General features: G+C 38.4%; 1 protein-coding gene across 5 annotated transcripts in view; it reads right to left on the reverse strand.

The window, feature by feature from the left end:
- LOC140516655 (E3 ubiquitin-protein ligase Mdm2-like) overlaps positions 1–24,403 on the reverse strand; it is a 29,861-nt gene extending 5,458 nt beyond the window's left edge. Inside the window, exons 1-10 of one of the 5 annotated variants that reach the window (XM_072627650.1) lie at positions 23,792–23,924; positions 23,578–23,662; positions 21,543–21,617; positions 18,093–18,226; positions 16,937–16,986; positions 13,212–13,279; positions 12,998–13,091; positions 11,100–11,260; positions 601–744; positions 76–153 (exon numbers count right to left, since the gene is read on the reverse strand). In XM_072627650.1, coding sequence (XP_072483751.1) covers positions 76–153; positions 601–744; positions 11,100–11,260; positions 12,998–13,091; positions 13,212–13,279; positions 16,937–16,986; positions 18,093–18,226; positions 21,543–21,617; positions 23,578–23,643 — 870 coding nt within the window. In that variant the 5' untranslated portion in view covers positions 23,644–23,662; positions 23,792–23,924. Of the gene's footprint in view, positions 1–75; positions 154–600; positions 745–11,099; positions 11,261–12,997; positions 13,092–13,211; positions 13,280–16,936; positions 16,987–18,092; positions 18,227–21,542; positions 21,618–23,577; positions 23,663–23,791; positions 23,925–24,290 lie in introns of those variants that run through there. The other 4 variants (XM_072627651.1, XM_072627652.1, XM_072627654.1 and 1 more) reach the window with 4 other exon arrangements.
- Between the last annotated feature and the right edge of the window lie 1,287 nt (positions 24,404–25,690).

Raw genomic sequence — 25,690 nt, forward strand, 5'->3', positions numbered from 1 at the left:
TCTAACCCTAACTCTAAATTCACATCTCACTGTCATTTGCTTTTGTATCGCAGGAAATCAGAATTTTATACTTACAGCTAAGGATATTTCAGGATCTTCATCAAACGAGTCAGTGTCACTATCCTCTGCCTGATATAAGGTTACCTGGGATATCTAAAACAAGGCCCAACAACTCCATTAATACCAATCTATTACTTCATTTTATCTAAACAAGTTCCCTAGATTTACTAGAAGTGGAGTTTCGAAAATGAAGAGCTGACCCACAAGCAAACAGAAGCACAGCACTGGAGCTGAGCAGAGCCCAGACAGGCTCCGCAACTTGCCAAGGGCAAGTAACTTCACCTTTCTAAACTTCTATCTACAAAATGAGAATGATACTGCTTGTGTTAGCTACCTCTCAGAATTACAAGGTAAACAGACTTTTCTTTAATGCGTGAAGGGTGATGAAGACAAAGATAAAGAAATTTCTGGAATTTTAAATGAACCAATACATTCAAAAATCGGGATTAACATTTCAATTTGCTGTACAGAATGCACTAAAAACAAGGAAAACACTTCACTTATTTCTTAAGCAGCTATGTTAAAAAAAAAAAAACCCACCTCATCATCTTCATCTGTGAGTTCTTGTCCTTCTTCATTGTGGCTATAATCTTCTGAATCAATAGACTCAACTTCAAACTCAACACTGAATTGGTCTGAAACTGAATCATCTGAATTTTCACTTAATACACCAGTATCAATATCCTAAACAAAAGAAAAGGAATTTTAACTCAAGCAAAAAAAAAACGATCCACAATTTCCTAACTGCTCTCCCTTACTTGTCCAATCCCGCCCCCACCTTAAAATCCAATCAGCACATCAAACTAATTCTTCCAAAAACACTTTGTCATTTCCTTACACAAAATTGGACAAAACCTAGACTCCTTATCCTGACATTCCAGGCCTTCAAAAACGCTAATATTTAAAGCTCTTCTTACACTTGATAACCTCAAAATGAACCATCCTCTCCAGGCAGACTGTCCCTACCTCCAAGCCTTTGCTTTAACCTTTCCTCCTATTTGAAATGTTTCCTTCTTCTCCTCCCCAACCACATCCCACTCCTCCACAGTCCTTGAGGGTCAGCTCAAGTTCCATATTCCTGGAAAACCTTCCCAATCACACATCTGAAAATTATTTGTCTCCTTTGAATTACTGAATTACAGATGTACTATCTAATTTTCCCAAAAGATTATGTATTTGAGGACAAAGACTGTCCTCTATACTTTCTTGCCTCCCCCACAGAACTAGCACATGACTTGTGCACACTTGGGTCTTTAATCTGTTGACTTAGAAACATAAACTTTATACAGTTTAATAAACAGGATTACAGGTTGAATTTGGAGAGGTAAAAGAATGGTCCAATTCACATAATTCTAGCACTTACCAGAGGGCTTGCCCAGAAAATACAAATAACTGGCTATGTAAAATAGTCTAAATTTGAGACTATTTATAAAAAATCCTGCTAAAGGTTCTCAATTTTGAGACAACTGCCTTTCCCAGCTATCTCTGAACATTTCAGAAATCAGGAGAAACTAATGTTCATCAGTGTTATATGCCTTATACAAGGTACAGCTTAAAGATGAGTTTTTGGACTCTGAGCCAAAGAGCTATTAAATTTGTTAACCAAGGCAGGTGTGACAAAGACCCTTACTGTGGAATGAGATCTAGTCACATAGCTGAGTGTGAAGAATTGGAAGTCAGAAAAACTGAGTTTGAATCTTAGGTCAGTCATTAACAACCGAGTGACTGTAGGCCAATCACTTAACTGCTTAGGTTTCAGTCTCCTCATCTGGATTATGAGGTCTACTAAAATATTTCTAAGGTCCCTTCTTGCTTCTCAATTCTATCAACTATGAAAAATGCAAGTAACATCTTCTTGAAGAAATCAATGGAAACTATATGACACTCATTAACCACCACAGCTTCCACGGATTTTGAATCCTTGCACAGAAAATGCAAGGATCACACTTAAAGAAAATACTTTAATGAGATGATCAGCCAGTCCCTAGCGGATGCTGCCATATCCCAGAGAAGGCAGAGGTGGAATGGGTAATTGTTTTCAGCATACCACTTCTTTAATCAATCATCCAGATGTGGCTGGAGACACTCTAGAAGCTTGATTATAATTACATGGCCATATGCTATTAGAAGTCCACATTCTTCATTTGTAACACAGTCTGATTACGGCACCAGTAGCTATACAATTCAATAATATAGCACTGGCACTTATGAAAATAGTACCAAGTTTGTACAGCTCCAGTCCTAAGTGCAGCAGGTGAGGACAGCCAGTTCAGTAGCCAGCATGACTGATGTCACATTTCCCTAGCTTGGGGGAGAATTCCAACCAATGAAGTTACCAACCCTCCCTCAAATAAAGCCTTTCCTTCTTTTCTCTTCTCCCCTCCCCTGCCCTTTTGAATCACTATGATTTGTCTGTTATACAGATGAGTTAGAATCACTTCTAATTTTTCGCTGACAAAAATGATTCCAGCCAGGTTACAAATTTTGAGTGTGTAGCCATATAAAGAGAGTTTGAGGAAATAATCTTTTTAAACTTCTTGCATATTGAGAGAATTTTAGCCCTTAGTTAAGAGAATAAAATATTTTAGGCAATTTAATCCTAGCCCCTTTTCTACACTACAAATTTTGGAAGTAGAAATGAAGGTTTAAATGCAGAACAAGGAAAGAATGCTGCTATGCTCTAATCTGATTATTTTACTGGAGGGTAAAGGTGAAGATGGGCAGCAAAACATTTGCTATTATTTCCTAAGTTCTTTAAGAAAAAGCAGGAATTAAGAAATGTTAAAGAAGTGCTTCTCAGGAGACTGGCCTGCATATTGGACTTACAGCTGATCGCATGTGAAAGGAAAAAAGGAGTAACCAAACTCAAGGTAAGATGTGTTTGCTGATTCTCCCCAGCTAACATCCACCTTAATAGATCAGCCTAATTAGATACCTACCTTACCAAGGAATGGAAGAAAAACATTTAAATAATACATAAATGTGTTAAGCTAGAAACTGGATTACTGTACTTAAATTATTGCCAGAACCGTAAGGTGATTCTTAGATGTCAATTTAAAACCATATATTATTTTCTACGCTATCTGAAATGCTGTATCTCAGCTACAAGGTGGGTGCTACATATGTCAATCATACTAAAAGGAATCAACAGTTTCCAAATGTCTCATATATACAAAAATATTGACAACAGTGCTTTTAGTTAGTAACAAAGAACCAGAAGGAAAGAACATCCTTATATGTTTTTATTCAGAGATTTTAAAAAGATAACAATGGTTCACTGAAGAACTCTGTGTATACCTTTTTAATCTCTGCAGTTTTATAACTGAGCTGAGTATTATTTCTCAAATATTCTTTTGCAACTCAGCTTTTAGAATTTATAAAGCATTTTAAAAGGGAAAGATTCAAAACGACATGCATTCAATTCACTATCTATTTGCAAGCTGGTAGGCATTTCCTATTCCTAATGAAGTATGCTGCCTATGTGACTTTCTTTGGCATAGGACATAAAGGGCAGACTCTCAATCTGGCAAGAAAACAATTATGCTTTATGTCTAATGCCCAACAAATTGACATCAGTGGGAGAAACTGAAAACATCCACTTTGACATTCTAACTATGAAATATGACTAGAATACATAAAAGAGGTCACAACTACATGGATGAGCAGCTTATGAATAAAAAAGCTGGCTGTGTTTGGTTTCATTGTATACTCAAATTATTTCAAAAGATTCTCAAAATCAACATAAGCAAATATACCACCATGAAGATAACTAGCTTATGTCGCAATATCTACTACAGAGAGTAGTACAGAAATTCTACTAAAGAACTTGACAACGTTCTCCAAGATATATCTTCAATATACTTTGAAATTCAAAAACTTCAATACACAAGTGAACACGGGTAGAAAGTGAAAACTACACTGGCAAATATGGCTTATGATCAAAAAATTAAAAGCCAAAGTGAAAGTAGACTCCTAAAAATTCTCATACAAATCTTAAGTACAGTCGTTTAGAAGAGCCGGAAAGGCACTAAACAGGGCAAGAAACATTAAAAATTTAAATTTGCCATTTTTCAACAGACAGGAAACAAATCACATCAAATCAGCTGTCTGTGGAATCAGTTGACCAGATAGAGCAGAGGTTGAAGTAAGCATCCAAAAAGGATAAAGGTATAGACACTGCATACAATTACAGTAGCTCCTACAAATCCAGAACATATAAAGTAGACTTAAGAAATTGGATATCACCATTTCTAGCCCAATCTCTCATCTCAATTCTGGTCTGTCCTTAATTATATTTTATTAGCATTTAGGTAAAAGGGATAAAATTGCCCTTATTTCATTTTAATCCGATTCCAACCTTAACACACAACAATCGCACTCAACAAACAGGCTCTCTTTAAGTTCTATTAGTTTTCTAAAAATTCCAGTTCCCTCTTCCTCCCCTTTGAGATCAGTATTAAGAGTGCTTACCCTTTCTCCTCTCTTCCTATTCTTTGTTGTTTGTTCTCCATTTTCTTCACCTTTGATGCTTATACTCAATTTCTCTTCTTCCCTCCTCCCTTCTCCCTCACCCCTAAAACGATCTCCCTAGAGTGATTACATTGAGTTAAACTGTAAAACTCACTTTGGTTTTCATACCTTGACGATGATCTGCCTTCTTGTTGCAAAGCTGCCTTAAGACTGGCTCTCTCCTCCACAAATCCTTGAAATCCCCGTAGACTCAAAATGACCACCTTTTTTGTCTTCAAAAAGATTCTATTAGAAACTTAGCACAAATGGAAAACTAAACTGGATTTGGGATGAAATTTTATAGCTTTAATTTTTTAGAACTAAACTATTTCAGATTCTGTCCTTTTTCTTGTTTGGGTAGAAATGTTATATAATTCAAACTGATGTTTTCTGGTATGAGATGCTTTTCTCAGTGACTTGCAAAATCATCTCTTTATCAGGGCAGTCGTGAAGTCTAACAATGATGTATCTAGGCAAGATTACCTTAGGATTAATTGTTCCATTAACTTATAATCTGTCCCTCATTTTCAATATATTCTCAGATTTCCCTATATAGTTTCCCAGAACGTCATCTTGTTTTCTTCAGCTTCCAGAAACTGAGAATTCTGATATTCTTTTGCCTTGTTCTGGCTTCCAGATACAATTTATCCAACTGTTCTAAATCTTTGTCCAGTTGTGAAATTTTTTGAGCATGTTTCCCTTTCTTGGTTTCTTCAATTTTGTCCTCCAGGGAAATAATTCTATTTTAAACATGTTACCTTTTTCTTCAGATACTTCTAAGCTGTTGTTTCAGAAATCTCAGGAAAGTTCTCATTCAGTTTCTTTTCATTTTATTTCAGCTCCTCCATGGCATTTTTCTTAAATTCATTTCTTCCTTAAATTCCTTTACTACATCCACTGTTCCAATATCCATTGTGTCCTAAAAAGATTAATGCTTCTGTTTTGTATTTTATACATTCTATTTGTCTGGTGTTTATGTCTCTACTCTTATATTCATTTTGATTGTATCAGAACCTTTTCTCATGTTTAGTAAGCCTTGAATTTTTCCCCCCAAAATTTTTCTCTTGAAAAATGATAGTGTTTTTCACTCTTTCAGGCATTTATTGACACAATTTTTGGCTCATTTGGGATACTGAGAAGGTTCTCCATGGATCTTTTACTCCTCCATCTTCACAGAAGTTCATTAATCACATTTCTTAAAATTTCAACTCCTGTACAACAGTCATCACAACAAAAGAGTGGGGAAAAAAAGCCCATAAAGTATTTCAACCAGCAAATACTACCTCATTGGCAGGTATATACTACCTCAAATGGCAGCCAAGGGCAATACAAGTTGAATACAAACTCAACTGTAAAACTACAGAAAAATGTTGGAAAACTACAAGCAGTATTATCTCAAAACAATGAAAAGTTGTTAAGAAAACAATCCAACAAAGATGTTGTGAGATCCAGATTAAGCCAGTTCATCCTGAATGAATTTGCAGATAAAACCAGATGGAATCAAACACAAGTAAAATAGCAGAATTGTGAGGATTTTTTATGGTAGTATATCATTCCCATGAAAAAGATATGAAATCATCATATTCAATTCAGGCTTTGTGAAGAAGTGACAATTGTACTTAAACCACAAGTTGGGAGCCATTAGAAATGGCCAATTAGACACAGAAAAAATCCATGCTACAGGAAACAATTCCTGAAGCACTCAAGGATCAATTAGCAGATAATCAAAAGAGGTGAAGATTCCTAAAAACTGAAAAAGTCACGGATTTTGCTCTTACCCTGCTCCCAAAAAACAAAAAGCAAAAATGGGTAGGGGAGAAAGGAAAGGAGGGAATTGAGAAAACAGCAGCAACTAGCACCCCATTTATTCAAATGGTCACAACAGTCCATGCTCACATCAACAGTAACCTCAACAAAAACCATTTAAGCGTTATTTTCTTAGACAATTTTCTACAAAAGACCACAACTTTACAGTCAACTCTATTGACTCAAAGATACAGAGAACACAATACACCACTATTTATTTTTCACTGATTTTCTTCTTTGGAGAATGGGTCTCCTCAACCAGTCCAAGACGGAGAACATACAGCAGCCACTAAACAAGCCTGATCCAAAACCGACTGTTATGGAAGCTTCACTCTGCTCCGTCTACGACCTGCGCCACTTTGCTCCTCCTTAGGCAGCCTGGTGGTCTTCCACTCCCAAAGGCTGACCACGTTGGTGCTGCACTTAGCACACACCATTAGCTTCAGCCACACTGCAGCTCAGCACTCCCGAAATCAAGGGGATCCATCAACCTACCCCAGTAGCAAGGATTATAGATGTGCATCATCATGCCTGGCTATTATTCAGTGATTTAAAAGAATATGACTCAAAAAACAAAACAAAACAATGGAGACTTGAAGTCTCCTCAGATGTGCATCTGGGAGGCACATATCAAAATCACATAAGACTCACAGCAAACAAGACATCATGAAAAATATACTTTACATCAAGTCTGAATGAAGGATTCCTTATCAATTACAAGCCTATCCAAATGCTTCTAATCAGATGACTGTACTTTTTGCATCATCCCCTGTAACACTACACAAAACTTCAAATAAACTCACAGCATGGTGAGGCTGGTCTCAAAATCCACAATTGGAAAAAAATAGTGCATTAAAATATTGCCTAGATAACGCCCGACGGCCAATCAAATAAGTTTGCCAATGTTTGTAGGATAGGTGTACCAGATGGAGAATGAGCTTGGGCATGAATTGGGTAGGGATGAGACTGGGATGGGTTACATTTGGAAATCAACAGCATGTATTCATTAGTTCTAAATTACCTGATGATGCAAAAGCCTGTTTTAACACCAATCAATCACAGATACCAAATGGTTCTGAATCATAAAACAATGATCATGCATAAGAAGGGAAGTTATCAATGGGAAAATTCATTGTATTCAATAGTTCATAAAAACGAGATGTCTGTAAGATGCTTTGCAAAACTTAAAACACCATGTAAATGCTAGCTGCTATTATCATCATAATCACAAATTATCTAAAGAGCTGTTACCCAATAGTTAAGCAGTCAATATCAAGTTTTCAAAAGAATTACAAACTGTGAACAAGCATACAAAAACATGTTCCAAATCACTATTAATAACAGAAATGCAAAGAAAACTATTCTGCAGTTTCATCTCATACTCAGCAAATCATCATAACAAAAGATGAAAATAGTCAATGCTGGAGGATCTATGAGGAAGACAGCACTGCTGATGGACCTGCAAACTGGTCCAACCATTCTGGAAAACAATGTGGAATAAAATGTAGGAGAAAAATTCTCCTAAATTGTTCATAATCTCTGATTCAGAGATCCCAATGCTTAAGAGTATAGTCCTGGGGGGTGGAGAGGGAGACAAACAGCTCTCACATACACAAAAACAATCATAGCAACACTTTTTGTGGTTTCAAAAACTGGACCCATTTAGCTGAGGAAACAGTTGAACAAACTGTGGTGCATGAACATATAATATATTATTGTAGCATAAAAAACAATAAATATGAGAAATTTAGAGAAAAAACACTAGATAATGAAGAAATGCAGAGTATGAAATAAGTAGAAACAGGAGAATAATAAATTGCTGTGGTCCAGTTGTGTCCTATTCTTCTTCCTGACTCCATTTGGGGTTTTCTTGGCAAAGATACTGAAGTGGTTTGCCATTTTCTTCTCTAGCTCATTTTACAGTTCAGGAAGAAACTGAGGCAAGTAGGGTTAAAATGACTTGCCCAGGGTCACACACCTAGTAAGTGTCTGGGGTCAGATTTGAACTCAGGAAGACGAATCTTCCTAACTCCAGGCCTGGCACCCTACCCACTGTGCCACCTAGCTGCCCAAAAAGCAATATATATAAAAATGATAAAAAACGTAAATTGAAACTACACTAAAATAAAGCCAAACACAAAAAATTTAATGATCAGTATGGGCTCCTCCCCTTCCCAAGGAGAAAATAAATATATTTCTCTTCTTTCTCTGAGAAGATAAGGAACTGTGGGTTTGGAATGATGTAGACTACTGTCAAAAAGTTGCTGACAGTAGTTTTCTTTACCCATTTTTCTTTGTTACAAGGCAGGGCTCATTGTATATATGTTGGGAGGGAAGAGGAGCTATAAACTGAAATGGTGGCAATGTAAAAACATAAAAAATCCATAAAAGTCATTATTCAAAACAATTCAGCTGTACTTCAAGTCAAGGTTTATTTGGTTTATCCCTTTACTAGTGAAAATGGATTCTTCCCTCAGTTGCCATCCCCCTTCTCCAAACAGCCCCCATGTCTCTTTCCCCCAATAATGTTTTGAAGATACCTAGATTAAATCCCTATTTGCCCTAAAAATCAGCCCCCCCCCTTCTCTCAGTTCTGACCCAGGAAGGCTGCCCTACTCCTCCTGTCTTTATTCTCTCCAACCCCTAAATCTAGGAGTAAAAAGGACCTTTGACAGGCTCAGCATACACCAATAATCTACAACCCTTTCCTTTTTCTCACAAGGCCTGCCTCTTGAAGCGAGGGTAGAATTTTGGGATCCAAGTCGGAATGGGTAAATTTTGAGCCCAGCTTCTAATAGTTCAATGAAGGTAGCCTGAGTTTGAACGGAGCAATGAGGGCTCCAAATTCCAACAGATTGATCAAGGCTCTGAGTTCCAATAGACCAGTTGAAGAACAGAAAAATAAGTCATAAAAACTTCCTACTATCAGTGAAAGGAAAAGTATCCAAGGAGAGGTAGCATGGAACTTCTTAACCTTTTTGTATCATGCCCTCCAAACCCTGGCAGTCTACTGAAACCCATGGACCCCTTCTCAAAAGAATGTTTTTAAGTAATTAAGGAAAATGCTAAATTTCATTTGGAAATTAGTGAAAATAAATATGTAATTCTTCCCCCATCTAAGCTCATGGACAACCTGAAATTTATCCATGAATACCAGCTTAAGAATCAGTAGTAGACAGAGTTGGTCTCAGAACTCAGTGTCCCAAGCAATTCCATATGATTTTAAGTTATAGAACAGTTGCTAATCTGTATTAATAGAGGAAGCCTCCTCACCTAGGACTTTACATCAATAAGATCACAGGGTAAGTCTACAAAAAAGAAAAAAAAGACCCAAGTGTCCTGGCACAAGGAGATGATAATTACACTATACTATGACAGACATGTCAGACTATATTGGAACTACTATATCTAGCTCTGGGTATGACATTTTTTGAAGAAATGGTGAAAAGTTAATATTCAACCAGGAGTAGAACTGTAACAGGAGGAGTACTCTAAATCACTGTATTTTTCATTAAAGGAAATAGGAATGTTTAGCCTAGAAAAGATAACATTTTATAGGGGATATGATAATCTTCAAACACATGAAGCATTGTTATGTGAATGCAAGATCATAATTGTTTTGCTTGACCCCCTAAGACAAATTGATAAAAAATTACAGAGAGGTCATTTCAGTACAAACTAAGGGAAAAAAAATCTCCTAAAAATGAGAATATTTAAAAGTGAAATGGGCCAACGTAAAAACTAATGGATTTTCTATCAGAGGAAATCTTCACTTAGGCTAAATGATCAATGATTAGGCATACTGGAAACAGGATTCATGATTTGGAAAGGAGTTAGATTAGAGGATCTCTAAATTATTTTTTAACTCTCAGCCTATGGTCCTCTGATAAATAGTATAAAAGACTGTGTCAAGGATATTTATTATAGTTACGCATTGAGATAGCCAGGAAAACAGTTAAAATAATACAGCTAATTTCAAAGATAAAAGACACCGGCCTTCAGCTAGATGGATAAATTGGATAAAGTGGAAACCAAAGCCATGATTGATATCTCCCACCATGCTCAACACACAGTAGGTACTTAATGAAATGTGATAGATTTCAATAAAAACCAACACTGATACTGTCCTACCATACATAATGTCACATCCGTATTTCCTTCCTTCCAGTTAAATCTGCCCTTTTTTACTTCCAAACCTACCACGTCACCTATGTGGTAGGTGTTGAAAATAATGGACAATGACATACTTGCTGGTGGCTGAAACGTATAGGCATTGCCTTAAATTATGATTAAGCTTTCCAAGAAAATATGCAAATTCTAGTAACTGAAAAAACCAGGAAATATACCAGTCATGGTGCTCAGACTCATATGAAGAGCTACAAATATCTAGGTTAATGAAATTTGGGGGGTTCTGCCCTGGCTTTTTTAACTTTTACAATCACTAAAGTAGAATTGCTACAAGTTTCTAAAACCATATAATCTTGATTCTCTTAAGTATCTTTCATCACATTTAATATTAATTTTATCATCAAATCTCTAACTCTCCATCCCCAAGACTACATCTAAGTGGATGTTATTACACAGTCGCTCCCCTTAAAGGGAAAATCTTATCACAAATTCAGAAGCCCATACTCCTGTCCTTTGAAAAAGAGCTTCTTTCAAACCCCCTTTACCTACATTTCTGCTGACAAGATAGCTAATCTATTTTAACAAGTAATGATTACCGGACTTGAAGGGATTTCTGTTGAGTCACTGCTACCCCTTCGTTCACAGCATATCTCACTTATGACACACAGGGCACAGCTTTCATCAAATGTAAGGGAAATACTATCTGACTTATGTCGTTTTCTGTGTCTTTCACCAGGCAACTCTTCAGAATTTTCTTCTTTTGGTGAAAAAAAGAAAAAACTGTTAATTTATACAATTATAATAATTCTAGAAAGTGTTCTGTGTACCTTTACATTGACAATTTTTTCACCAAAAAGTTAAAATTATAGACATATGGACTAAAAGGTAACAGTAACATACAAACACGTCTGAAAAGAAACATCTACCAAAACACCTCCAAATGAGTCTTATAAAAGGTTATCAAACATATCATTTTTGCAGACTTGTATCTCCACAAGTAATGATTTATAAAATTCACTAAAGAGATTTTCTTCTTTCAACTCCTCTGTATGTTGATAAATATTGTATTCTAGAATATGAACTTTTATCACTGGCATCTCAAAAAATAAAAAAAAATTATTGCTAAGGTGGCTTTCATCATTTCAACTTCTTCAGAATCCTATTTCTTCAGCAGGATATATCAATATAAGTGAGAGCTACTTTTAAACAAAAGATTACCTCCATGATTTAAAACAGGCCAAGAGAGTTGCCAATGACTGCAATGACTTGTGCGCACAAGACAAACCATTGAGATGTAAAAATGTTAAAGTTACTAACATTTATTTATACCTTAAAAAAGCAAAATTAAGCTTTATTAACATTTAATAAACAACTTAGTACCAATATCCTCACTCAGATGGGTCACATATCACGATATGTGAGGTGTTCTAAGGGAACAGTGAGAGATATACCACACAGAAGGGTTGAGATTAGTGCCCTCATTCACTGATTTGCTTTCCCCATTATTACAACAAATTGCAGTTTGTTTTCCTGGCTGAGTGGATTTACAGTATTATCTAGGTTTATCTACACTAACCTTTGCAAAACAGACAAGTGATTTAAAAAGATTTCTGCAAAGAAACTATGGATTGAGGATAACATTAATAATGCGCGAGCAAAAATGAACATGAATATGGCAGGGATGTCATTTCTCTTACTCCTTCATCAGCCAAATTACAAAATAAAAATGAGAGTACAATGAACTGTAATTAAATAAGACAGAAAATCAATCAAAATCCTTTGAAATTATTCGTAATCTTTGAAAGATGGATCTCAATCCATTATCATTCATATTTTACCTTGAATTATCAAGATTTTCAAAGATAATAAAGCACATATTCAACTGCTCTCACTCTAAGTATTGCAATTTTATGTACCATTAATAAAAAAAGTTTAACTACTGTCCTTTACCTGTCATACTTTAACTTCTATTTTTGTGTTTTTATAACGTATGTAACATATCAGTGCAATAGTTTCATGTAAGCAATTTATATGACAGTGTACTACACTGAGGGTATATACTCAAATGTTTTTACAGAAGTACAATAACAGAAGTACAAAATCAATAAAGCATAAGTGTTGTATAAGCATATTTGTGATTCAACACATTTCTAATTTTCTCCTTTTACATTTTCTACTCAAAGATATCTTCATTTTTCATTTTCTCAAATGAAAAGTTACCTGCCACTGGGAAAAACTATACTTAAGATGTACTGCAGTAAAAATAAAACATTTTAATGAGAAAAAAATGAGAAAGAATGTAAAGAAAATAATTAGCCAGCCTTAAATAAATGAGCCCATATCATATATCAACAGAGAATGAAAAGAAAGAACAGAGATCCATCCACTTAACAAAGGAAAAAAAATCCTTCAAGCAACCACCATCAATACAAAAGTTAATTTCAAGGGAGAAATGAAACAAAATTTTGAAACTAAGATAAATATCACCATGTACCTGCTTCACTATGTGTTCTCCTTCTGGATGAGGTAGTTGGTCTAGTATTCAGATTTGGTGATGGTTTCTCTTCCTGCAACTCCTGAATAGACTCCTAAGTATTCAACACAGATGCAAAATAAATACTAAGCTTAAGAATACCAGTCAGCTAGAAGTCAAACAATTTCCGGGGCAAATGAATTACTGTAGTAGAAAATGAAAGGTTAAAGCTCACCTTTTGATCACTTCCGATTTCAAGCTGACAGCTGGCTTCATTTGTTGATGTATCTGGACTAGCAAATTCTTAGGAAAAAATATATAAATTAGGTGTTTAGAAAAGACATTGAATTGGGAAATGCAAAACATGAACCTCTTACAAAGTTGAAATTCTTGTCAAATATGCTCCTAAGAGCTGGCACAAATATATTTCCTTAAAATAGCATTTTCCCCCCGAAAAATTGAGAAATTAAAAATTCGATTAAGATTTTGAGTTAAATTTCAGAGGTTGTATGACCATGGAAAAGTTATTTAACCTCTCTAAACTTGTTTCTTCTACTAAATGGGGATAATAGTATGTAAAGTACCTACCTCACAATGTTGAAAGATTAAATGAGATAATATGAGACACATTTTAAGGGTCAGTCATTATTATTATTAACACAAACATGAAGTGAAACAGCCCACTATGTTCGCATAAATTTACATGTTTTTCTTTGAGAAAACAAGAATATTTAAGAACTCAGAAAATAATATCTGAAGACAACAATCTCTATAGCTCCCTACAAAGGCTTTAAAAATTATTAGAGAAATAAAAACAAGAGAAAAATCATTCCAAATACTAAGTTTTTTAATGCATTAACATATTAAATGTATTTTGGTTTGACAGATGAAAAGTTCTAAAATTTATATTACACAGTGTAATAATTATTTTTGAATTCCTGTATTAGGAGACAGTACCACAAATCTCTATTCTGAGTAACTTTCTTTCAGATAATTGAAACGTGAGGACAGATGGATGGCTACTTTATCTACATACAGGCAATACTGGACCTCTCAGCCATGACAGTAATCAGAGGATATGGGGAGAAAGCTCAGGCTGCAAAGAAGAAAAGTTTGGGAAGATGGAAAGCAGTAGAAGCTCTGGTAAAAGGAGATAGGGGCTGCTGGAGATCCAGGTTGCTTCACAGAAAGAACTTGGAGGTAACAGTCAGGTTCTGACTTACAAGAAACCAAAGAGAAGATATAACTGTAAACATTTAGGAAATCACTGATTAAGACTCATATAAATTCAAAATGAATTTAGTAGCTCAAATTTTAATTTTAAAGTAAATTTTCTGATATTTTAGAAACAAGATTAGGCCCAAGCATATGTAACCATCAAGTTTGTTTTGAGTGACAATTTTACTGAAGTTTTTCAAAGCTATGTAAGTAAAAAGACTGTGTTATAAGGAAGGAATGAGGTTAACAGATAAAGTAGTATGGTACAGTGAGAAGAGGGCCAGGTTTCAAGTCAGAGGACTTTGGTACACATACTGATTGTGCTATTGTGACCCTAAGTAAGTTATTGCATTTCCTTGGGCCTGAGTTTCCTGTAAAATGAAAGGCATCTACCATGCCTTTGTGGTCCCTTCTGGTTCTAAGCATACAATCCCATGATCACAGCTTCAGTGAGCTTTTGGTGATAGCTTATATCCTCGTAGAAGAAAGTAGTCTTCTTACTTCCTCTATTTCTAAGCCCTATGGAACTGCATAAACAATCTAGGTCTAGACCTAAAAACTAGTCTGCTTTTAAGAATCTGAAACTGAAAGGAACTCCCTATTTTTTTTTTTAAACTTGAATTCTTTTTTATTAGATTTGCATGAAAGTAGGCAAATACAGTGTGACTAGCCTTTTAGATTGCACTCCCATCTTCAGCCAGCATTTCATTCCCACTTATTTAAGATATTGTACAGAAATCTGAAGGCAACTGTCAGATTTCATATTCTTAATCTTGTGTTCATACCCTGAACATAAATAGGAGAATTTGGAGTCAGAACTTAGAAAGGAATATGAGTTTAGTTTGGAGCATATTGAGTTTGAGATGTCAAAAGAACATTTAAATGGAAAAATTAATATACAATTTTGTCCTTCAGGTAAAATTGTTACTATTACCTCCTCTCTACTCTATAAGGAGGTTGGATACACTGTAGATTAAAGACAGACACTGAGAAGGCTGGAGATAAACTATTCAGTGGTCTCTTACAGCATAATAACTATTTTCACAAGATCCTCTTAGACAAAAGGTATCTTTACCACTCTAACTGGGACTGGCATATAACCAGAGTGACCCTGACAGCATTTCTCCAAATGAAAAAGCTGATGAACCTGCTTCTTGAGAGCCATGATGATTTGTCAGGGAAATACCTCATAGAGATCTTCGAGTATATGTAGAGATTCCTGTCTCCTAGTTTTTTGATTGGCTGTGTACCTAGGAACTCCCTATTTTACACACAAGAGACTCACACAAATTTCACTGGCCAAAAAACATCCTTGCCCTACAAATTAAGATTGATTTCAAGGTAATTTCCACTCCTTATACAAGACTTAAGGAGTTATGTCTAAATTCTGTTTGTTTCACGGAACAGGGAATTCCCTCATCTAGAGATGCCATATGCCCAAGGTTTTATTTAACTTCCATAACTTTTTCTGCCAAATATGACAGCACTCGAGGGTAGCACTTCTAACCTACATGTCCTTCTGAGATGAAAAATGAAATTGATAGTTATAAAGCCACCAATAGCTATTTGGAGAGTTCACTGTAGCTTCTATATTATAGCTACAAAGAATCTGGGAGCAAGGACAACACACAGGCAAATATGTATGCAAAAATCGAACCCAGGAAAACTCTAGTTCCAGGCCAGCCCTAATGAAGTGGGCAGATTCAGTCACAAGTAATCCCTGAGCAACTTATAAGTTTCAAAGGCATAGGCAGCATGGCACAACAGAAAGTACACTGAAACTGGAGTCAGGAAGACCTAAATTTAAATCCTGTTTCTGACACTAAGTAGAATGTGGTCATGGGCAATCATTAACCCGTCAGACTTCATGTCCAAAGACAGACCCAGGCACATGCAGAGCTACTGTGAGGTTTAAATGAGATAACAATATTTAAAGTGCTTTTTAATCTCAAGCATTATATAAAGATCTCAATTATTATTATCATCTTTGTATTCTCAGAGCCTCTCCCAATGCCCTTTTCTTTTCACACAGTGTGCTTAATATTTGTTCATTTTAATTGAACATAGAATATGTCTTCTCTTGCAGCTGTGTCTTGGGATGACCTGGGAAGAAGCTTTGGTTTCTTCTAGATAGGAATTTCAGGTAGAGGCTGGGGAGCAGCTATAAGGCAGAAATTCAGGTTTAGTGATTCCTAATTTCTAGTCAGTGCTAAAACCAACCTGATTTCCCGGGAAAATCTTGAATTAACAAGGCTATGCTGAAATAGAACCACACACTGGGGACAGAGAAGCAAGTTATCATTTACTCAGACACAATGATCTATGTGGTACTCTGTTAGTATACCAAAAAGATACATACTTATTCAATGGTCTCATCCAGGACCACTGATTATTATACTATTAACCAGGACATAAAATCCACTTTTCAGTGTTCTAAGTTCTAGCTATATTGATTACCTCTACAAACCAAGGACTTCTAAATTACTCAACTTTCAAAATAAATCAATAATTTCCAACTTAAAGAAGGTCATGGTTAATTTTAAATTTACACATAACTGATTTAGAAGCTGTAAAATACTACATAAAAAAAGTTTCTTTGTACTGTTCCATGAAATTATTCCATCAAATTATTAAAACTACTACTCCACATAATTAATTCTGCATTTAATGAAAACTAGTTATGAAATGCTAGAATGTAAACAATTCAAAAAATACTTTGGAATTCTTTCAAAATCAACTTACCTTGTTGATTGACTACTATCAAGTTTCTAGAAATCATTGCATACAATCTCCTGGTGGGGGTGGGAGAGAGATAAAAAAATATGTCTGTGATGAAACATCTGCATAGTGGTTGAATTCAAATTAATATAATCCAAGATTTAAATAGTTTCAAACGGAATCAACATATTAGGGCCGATAGAGCACGCAAGTGACAGAGTTCAATGCTCTCTTAATAAAGAACTGACCTCTCTTAATTAGTACTAAAGTAAGCCAACAAAGAAGACAATTTTATGAGTCCTAAGGATTTAGAGAACTATATCCTTCTTAGTACTATTTCTTCTCGATTTGTCAAAACAAGGAAAAAAACATAATCTTTCTCACAGAGAAGAATCCAACCTACAAAGGAATTGTATTCATTTCTATTTTATCATTCACATTAGGCTAATCACTTGATGTTCTTGTTTTATTAGTTTAACATCTACAAAAGAACCAAGGATCACTTAAGTAACTAGGCACATGTAAAGAACAGTTGGTGACTACCATGCATGTCATTATTACATATTTTCTAGTTCCCAAAAGAGAAGGAAAATTAGCATTACCAGCTAGTTGCCTGCTAAAATGTTTCTATTTACTTCCATTTTCCGAATCAGTAATTTTCTTGAATGTTCAATCTCCTTCTATATATGAAACTTCTGGTCAGAAATCACTTAAAAATTGAACTGTACACAACAGCAGCTACAGCATCAAACATTACCTAACATGAACATATCAGAAATCATGTACAAACAAGGTAATGAATTTCAACTCTACAAGAAAACACTGGCTCTAAGTTACATTTAGATGTCAAAACAAAAGTTTCACAGCAGCATGTCAAAACGGGAAATAGGCATTTTCAAAAGTAGTTGAGATGTAAGCTATTTACAGACTTAGTGATCAGTAACCTGTTATGGTACAGACGGGATAATGCATTTGGAGAAAACAAAAATGCAGAGCTGAAGAATTAAATTTCAAGAGTTTTCATAAGAATACAAGTTTCTAAGACTATCTCATGACGTTTAGCATGACATATAATTATAGAAAATCTTTCACTAAACAAAGATGATCCTACAGGTTAAAAAAAGACACAAACCTGAAGTCATAACGGGATTTCTAAACAAAGTCAACAGAAACAGCTTACCTATGCTCTTTCACAGAAAAGCTTGGTACCCCAAACAGATCTCCAAGAAGGTCATCTGAACAATAGACAATGTGCTGTTGCTTTTTATCATATAATTGTTTTGACATAATATACTGGCCAAGGTAGAATAAAACCTGAAACAGAAATGAAATCTATGACTAGAGAGAAATCAATGCCACAATCTGAAATATGTATATAGCAAACAGGCTATAAAGTATTAGTATCAACCTCTGTACCATATCTACCAGGAAGTTCTCAGGAATAGGTTTGATGCCACCTAACACAGAATTTGAGAAGTGGGAGCAATAGGGCAGCTCTCTAGTCCGAGTTAGAGACAAAAGGAATCCCAACTGTAACATACCCAACAAGCAGTCATTCAGTCTCTGCCTGAAGACCTCCTGGGAGTGGGAGTCTGCCACCTCTCATTCCACCCTGGGAGATCAGTTAGAAACCTTTTCTTAAAGCTTAAGTTTGCCTCTTTGCAATTCCCCGCCCCCCCCCCCCCCCCCCCCCAGTCCCTGGTTCTGCCCTGTGTGGTCCAATGAAACTAAGGACTGTGCCTCCTCCACGTGACAGTGCTTGAACTTCACTGTCACATCCCTCAGGTGGCTTCTTCTGGATAAACACATCCAGTTCTTTCCACCAAACCTCAGCAGTCATGGACTCAAAACTCTTCTTCCTGACTGCCCTCCTCCTGCATACTCTCAAGCTTATCACCATCCTTCTTCAAAAATTACTAAGAATCCAATTCACTAAGTAAGGTCTGACAAGGTTAAGAGTGGTGAGATTTTAATCTTTCTATAAAAACGTGTTTTTCAGAGAACTGTTCCAGAATGATGTGTAGTTAAAGCTGATAGATCTTCTGGATTCATGTCTGTGATACCGCCATCAAAAGTAACTAAATTACAAGAGGTTTCTAAACTACGATGACTTAGCATCTTTCTCCTGTGGTAGTCAGTTTCTGTTCCTTTGCAATCACAAAGCTCGAGAGCCTACGAACACATTACCACGAGACAAATCATCTGCTCACTAACAACAACAGAGAACAACCCCAGGAGATCCCAGAGAGAGGGCAAGTTAAACTCTACCCACATCCAAGGGGGCCTTAAGAGTACAAAAACTGATATTCTCATGAGTCATCAAAACATTCATGTTCTGAGAATTGAATTTTGTTCTGACAAAGATGGCTAAACTAAAAACTTGACCACGGACTTCTAACGTCCCTATCTTCTCACTCCAGTTACCACAGGACAGACATGTCTAAAGAATTCACTGCTTTCCTGGATTCCCACAATTACTTAAATTCCTAAGTATGAGCTCTCCCTCTCCACCTGCAAGGCTATAGCTGTGAATAAACACCCTATGATCCACAGTCTCACTAGCCCAGCTACATTTCTTCCCTCCATGTTTGTTACTTACAGCTGCTGATGCCCCCTCCTCTTATGTAATCTCCTCTCTGTCCTTCTGTTCCTGCTCTTTTACGGTTCTCCTGCCAGTCTAAATAATCTTCCTCAATTTTCTTTGCAGGATCATCACCCACTAACATGATAAAGTCCCCGAAATTCTGTCCTGAGTGCTCCTCTCTTCTCCCTTTGACCCCTTTCAGTCATCTCATAATGTCCCATGGATTCAGTTATCTCTGTGCAGATGACTACAAAATCAACATCATCAGAAATAGTCTCTTGGATTCCATACAACATTTCCAACTGAATGATGTCCAAACATACAGAACAGAAACTCATCTTTTCTCTACAATCTGTCCTTCATCCAAATTTCTCTTTCCGTTGAGAGCTCCATCCTCCTTACAGTCAGCCAGATTCACAATCTTAGATATCTTTGATTCTCATCACTTTCCTCATCCAATCAGTTGTCAAGTTTTGTCAATTCTACCTCCATAAAGTCTCTTATGTCATTCCCTTCTTTCAGACACACATAGCCAGCACCTTATTTCAGACCCTTATCACCTATTACCTGGACTATTCCAGTAACTTCCTAAATGGTTTCCTTTATTCCAATTTCTCCCCTTTCCAAACCATCCTCCAGGTAACTGCCAAAATAATCTTCCAGCAAAAGTCTAGACATATCATTCCTGTGCTAAATGCTCCAGGTAGATGAACTCCTCAAACCTGGGAATCAAAACCCTTTCCAGTTCCTACTTCCCCATCTCTCTTCCAGTTAAACTGGTCTAATTCTGGTTCTCTAAACTTAGCTAAAGCCCAGAAGCCTTAGACTCCTTCCAGGTACATCCTAAGTGCCACCTCTTTCTGAAAGCCTTTCCACTTTTCCTAATTACTTTTGCAATTAGTTAATTAAATAGGGTATTTCCAATCTCTCAAAAGAAAGCACTTTCTTCAACATCAAGGATTATTTTCACTGTCTCTGAAACCTCAAAACTTTGCATGTTTAAGAAATGTGCAATGAACTGAAAACTAAAATTCCCTTGGAGGCAGAATATGAAATGGGAAAAAAAAAGTAAAACTCACTTTATTGGTCCCGAACAATACCATTTGACTTGAAGCTTAAAAAGAAGCATGCAGGCTGGAAGTACACACTGCTGAACGATTCCCCTAGTTGGGGAGGTAAAAATGGTAAAGATATTCTATGTTTCTACCCTCTTCTTTCCTCTTCCTAGAGAACAAAAGCTAAGAAGCAACTCTTCACTTCAAAACTGGCCTTGAAGGAAAAGAAGCACCCTAACCCACGCTCAACCAACTGATATGATCATCCTTTCTCTTTGTCAGAGAATAGTGAAACCTATAATAGGCATAGAGTAAAAGGAAAGGCCTCAGCAAAAAAGTCTCATTCCCTCTCTTCTACCCATCAACATCCCAAAAGACATCCTTTTGGACTAAAAAGATCTTTTTTTTTTAAATTAAATTACTCTGGGAAGGAGAATAGTGTAATGATCACATTAGTGCCAAATTACTTTAAATAACATGATGAGAATAAAAATGCTGACTTAGGAAAAGGAAAAGAATTCTAGAGCAGAGGAGGATTTGGGAAGAAGTAAGGCCACAACTTTGCATATAATACCACTGTAGGCAGAGTTGAAATGCTTCCAATATAATGCTTTCTATTTCATTTATAAAGGATAAATCATGAGTTAAAACATAGTTCACATTATACAAAGTGCCTATAGGTAAGCTAGCTCAATAGTACTCCAGGTACATACATTATCTTCTCTGTGACCTCCCTGTCTCTTCCACTTGAAACCTGATGCTAGTATTTTCCACTGAGTAGTAGAATCAGTATATTAAAGTAGTGTTACGCACCTACAAAAAGAGTCAAATTCCTTCTACTATCTCATCTCCCTAGCAGCTGAACAAATTCCTCCACAATGTAACTATTTCACCATGACTGTAAGTTATGTTATGCTGAACAAAAAAAATTTAATTGTATTTCATCTCAAAATACAATGTACTTCTTTCATAATTTCCGAATATACCTTACCTCCTTCAATGTGAATGTTTCTTTCTGTGCACCAGCAAACTTCAACAACTTCAAGAGCAATGGTTTTGGTCTAACCTATAAAGTACAAACATCATCTATAACACTTAGAAAATCTTTCTACAACCAAGCGTTTCTTAGTATGTAACCACATAAAATAATCAAATACATGAAATCATAAAGTGTGGTGTGGCAGTGCTAGATTTGGAATCATAGGACTCAGGTTCAAAACCTCTTCCTGGGTCTCAGCTTCTTCATCTGTAAAATGAGGGAGTAGGGACTAGATGGCCTCTAAGGTCCCTATCAGTCCTTAATCTACCATCTACCCAAGACTACAGATTACCTACATTTAAGTTTGATCAAGCCACATCATGGACTGTCATGGAAGTCTAAAATAGGCAGGAATGAAAGAATCACAGCATCCAGAATCCTAAGATCTTACAAAACAATCCTCTTAGTTTTACACATGAGGAAAAGGAGGTCCAGAGAAGTAAAGCAATCAGTCCTCATAGTTATGAGCCTGTAAGAGTTGGAGCTAGAACCTAGCTCTTCTCCTCCAGATCAATGCTCTTTCCATTATGCTACAATGCTTCCTTAGGGCCTGGGCACTTGACTTCATAGAGGACCAAACCTGGGAAATACAGGACTTAAGCTCAAGTCCCTGCTTTACAAGTTGCTATCAGCTTAGACCTTGGGCATGTGACAACTTCCGTGACTCAGTTTCTTCCTCTGCAAAATGAAAACGTTAGACTAGATGACCTATAAGGTCCTTTCCAGCTACAGAGATATCAGTCTATGTAAACTATTCCATAAGAGTGTGACTTAAACTCCTGCCACTGCCAAGTCAAAAACTTAGCCAAAAAAACAGCCTTGTGGATTTAGTTTAACCTAATGTAATAACCCCCAAAACATAACTTTCACGTGGTTCTTCAAGGCCTCAAATTACTTTTTCAGGACTCCCCTATCTCAAACATTCAGCATGTCAATGTCTACTAGATTGTGAATTATGAGGGCTGAGACCTTCTCTTTTCTATTTTGCATCCCCCACAGCACCTAAGACTCTTGCAAACAGAACGTACTCCGCGTCTGTTGAAGAAATATACTTCATACTTCACCAGAAAGTAGTTCTAATTTAAAAAAAAAAAAAAGTTGTTCTAATTCTTACCAACCCTTTGGTTCACGATTAAACAAAGGTACACTCTTCTAAACAGAGAGCTTCTGGGGTTTTTCCACTCAAATACTAACAATTACACTGCTCAATTTATGCAGCTACGATGAGGTAACAGGTTGAGATCCAACCCGAAAAACCTGTACTTATGGAAATATCTATTCCATGTTCAACTAAAAGGCAAATGTTCATTCCGAAAAAATCAACTTTAAAATAAAATATAAAAACAGAGTAAGTACAAACTTTCACAAAAAGATACCTATAATACCTTTTTTTTTACCAGAACTTAAAAAAAAGCACATAATAATAATGATAGAATCATAAACCTCTGAAATTTCCTATCAACTCTTTTTATGCCAGGCGGCCAGTTAGCATTTTAGCTCGTGTCTACTACGTGCAAGAGGCCCTGTACCCTAGGTTCAAGGACCGACTTCTCAGGTAAGGAGGAGACAAAGACTTCTCTTATTCAAAATGTAAACTTAGAAAGAAAAAGTGCTCCCAAAGGTCCTTAATTTCCCTCTAAAGACTCCATAAACCACATCTTGACCAGTCATCCTAACCTGAAAACTTCAAGACTTCTCAGGACAGCTCAGAACAGGACAGAAAGAGAAAGCATAAGACTTAAAGCCTAACTTTCAGCGCCTTCGCTAGATTTAGGGGGGGGGAACCTCACTCTGCTAATGCTCCCGTTAGGAACAAGCCTACACGGTCGGATTGGAACTTCTCTTTTCGGCCTGAGGGGGACAATCGGATCGGGGTCCACTTTACAAGAGGAAAACCCTAGGAAAGCGGGGCTTCGTCACTTGTAGCTGAAACCCCCACGGATGACGGGGCGCAGGGAGGCAGAGCGCTGGGGACAAGCAGACTAACCAGGGTCTCTTGTTCCGAAGCTGGCATGTGTGAGGTGCTTAAGGCACCGTCTGCATCGGAAGACATTCTGGTATTGCACACTTGCCTAAAATCGGGAAAAGAAGCACAGACGACACAAGCGTGAGAAAACCGACGCCATGGCACCCGAGGCCCCAAAGTGGACGAGGCGTGAGAAGAAGCGAGAGACCCGATCAGAGAAGCCCGCGCCCCTCACCTGGGTCAGCACGGGAAGAGCTCGCCGAGGTCCGCCGGAGGACAGCTCCTGAAACCCAGAGGCCGGCAGGTGGCGGCTTCCATACCCGCGGCCCGCGGCCAAGTCGGGCCTTAGCTCCCCAGCACGGCCGCCGCCTGACGGGGCCGAACATGACCACCCCGAAGAGGAAAAGCTCGGTCAAGCCGCGGGCTGGCCCCGACCTCGCCCGACGACTTGCCGAAGAACCGGCCCCGGTTCGCCTGCTCTGCCCCCCACCCCCACGGGGGCCCGCCGGCCCCGACTTCCGGCTACCTTTGTCCCCGGATGCGAAGACCCCCTCCTCAACACCGTCCGCTTCTTCCTTTCCCTTTCCCGCCGGTGGCCGCCGACCCGCCCCTTCGTTCGCCCCCCTCCCTCCTGGTCCGAGGGAGACGTGGCGGAGCCCCAGAAAAGAGGGTCCGCCGGGAGGGCGCCCCTCGACCCCCAGGCCAGGCGAGGCCCCCCGCGGCTCCGGCCTCACCTCCGGCTCCAGAGCTGAGGGGCGCTTCTGGCCGTGCTGGCCACGGCCCGCGCCCCCGGCGGAACGGGGCCCTACCGCCCTGGAAGGGCGGTTTCGGACTCCAGACCCCGCTTCGCGGACCCTGGCCGGGCTCTGGGGGGAGGGGAGAAGGCCCTCGGCGCGCTAAGGCCCCCGAGGGAAGCCCAGAGCGGGCCCGCGCCGAAAACCGCATGGGGTCTTCGGGTGCGCAGCCGGGCCTCGGGAGCGAGCACGCACCCCTCCCCCTCCAAGGGCCCGCGCCGGAAGCCGCAGGGATATCTGCGCGTGCGCACACCTCCCTCAACCCCAAGCTACCTTCTCGAGCGCGGCGGTCCATCCGGGCCTCTGCGCGCGCCGCCGAGCGTTCTACGCGCCTGCGCAGCGGCTGCCGTTCGAAGCCGATCCAATCTCCCTCGAGCTTTCTTTTCGCCCTTCACGTGTTTTTATTGACGCTGCTTCACCTCGTCAGTAGGGCGCCAGGGCAACGAACAGCTCCGGCTTGTGAAGAATTAAAAACAACATGACCCTCAGTAAGAACGATTTTTTAAACAGCGGAGAGCAAACTCCAGAGTTCCCCAAAGTGTTCCCAGTTTCCTGACCGAAGCTTTATTTAGTCATAAAGTGAGGAGCGGCCCTCAAAATGGGCTTCTTCAGTCAGCTTTTTACCAAAAAAAAATACTAGCACGCTATTTTAAAAGGTACAGAAATCAAAACCTTTTCGGGCTTCTACAGTTTAACGAGCTCCTGGAGATGGCAAAATTAAGGTTGGCCGGGCCTCCTATCGCGACTGTCACGATACCTGGGGCGCCTCTCACGATGCCTGTCGCGACTCAACACCTAGGCGTAACCCTTCCGCCTCAGCGTCCGTCCGCATTTACTGGCGTGGTTCTCAGACCTGTGTGAGCTCGGTCCCAGAGACTGTGGTGGAGGACTTGGGCGGCCCCCTGCGCCCCTGGGATCCCCAATTGATCCCGTCTCCATCGTGCTTGTACCTAGCTCTTGGAGCGTAGTTGTTCCCCCATGGGAGGGTGAGCTTCTTGAGGACAGGAGCTTTTATTTTCCTTTCTTTGTATCTGCGGTGCTTAGCCTAGACGCCGGTATACAAGAGGTGCTTAATAAATGTGTGATGGCTGACCTGACCAAACAGCCACTCTCACTGAGAGAGACTTCTCCCTCCCCTCCCCAACAAGAGCCTGGTGGAGTGAACATGGAAAAAACCAACACGTAACAAAACAGCACCAAGGGAAAAGGCTGGGTGAGACACCTTCCCGAATTCCCTGAGCCCGAAGTAATCCCTCCCTTCTCTAAGCTACCGTAGGGAAGACTTTGTCCTTCTGTTAGGGCGTATTCTGCGTTATTGCATAATTCTGAACATGCACACT

The sequence above is a fragment of the Notamacropus eugenii genome, chromosome Y (genome assembly GCF_028372415.1).
Source record: "Notamacropus eugenii isolate mMacEug1 chromosome Y, mMacEug1.pri_v2, whole genome shotgun sequence".
Classification (NCBI taxonomy): domain Eukaryota; kingdom Metazoa; phylum Chordata; class Mammalia; order Diprotodontia; family Macropodidae; genus Notamacropus; species Notamacropus eugenii.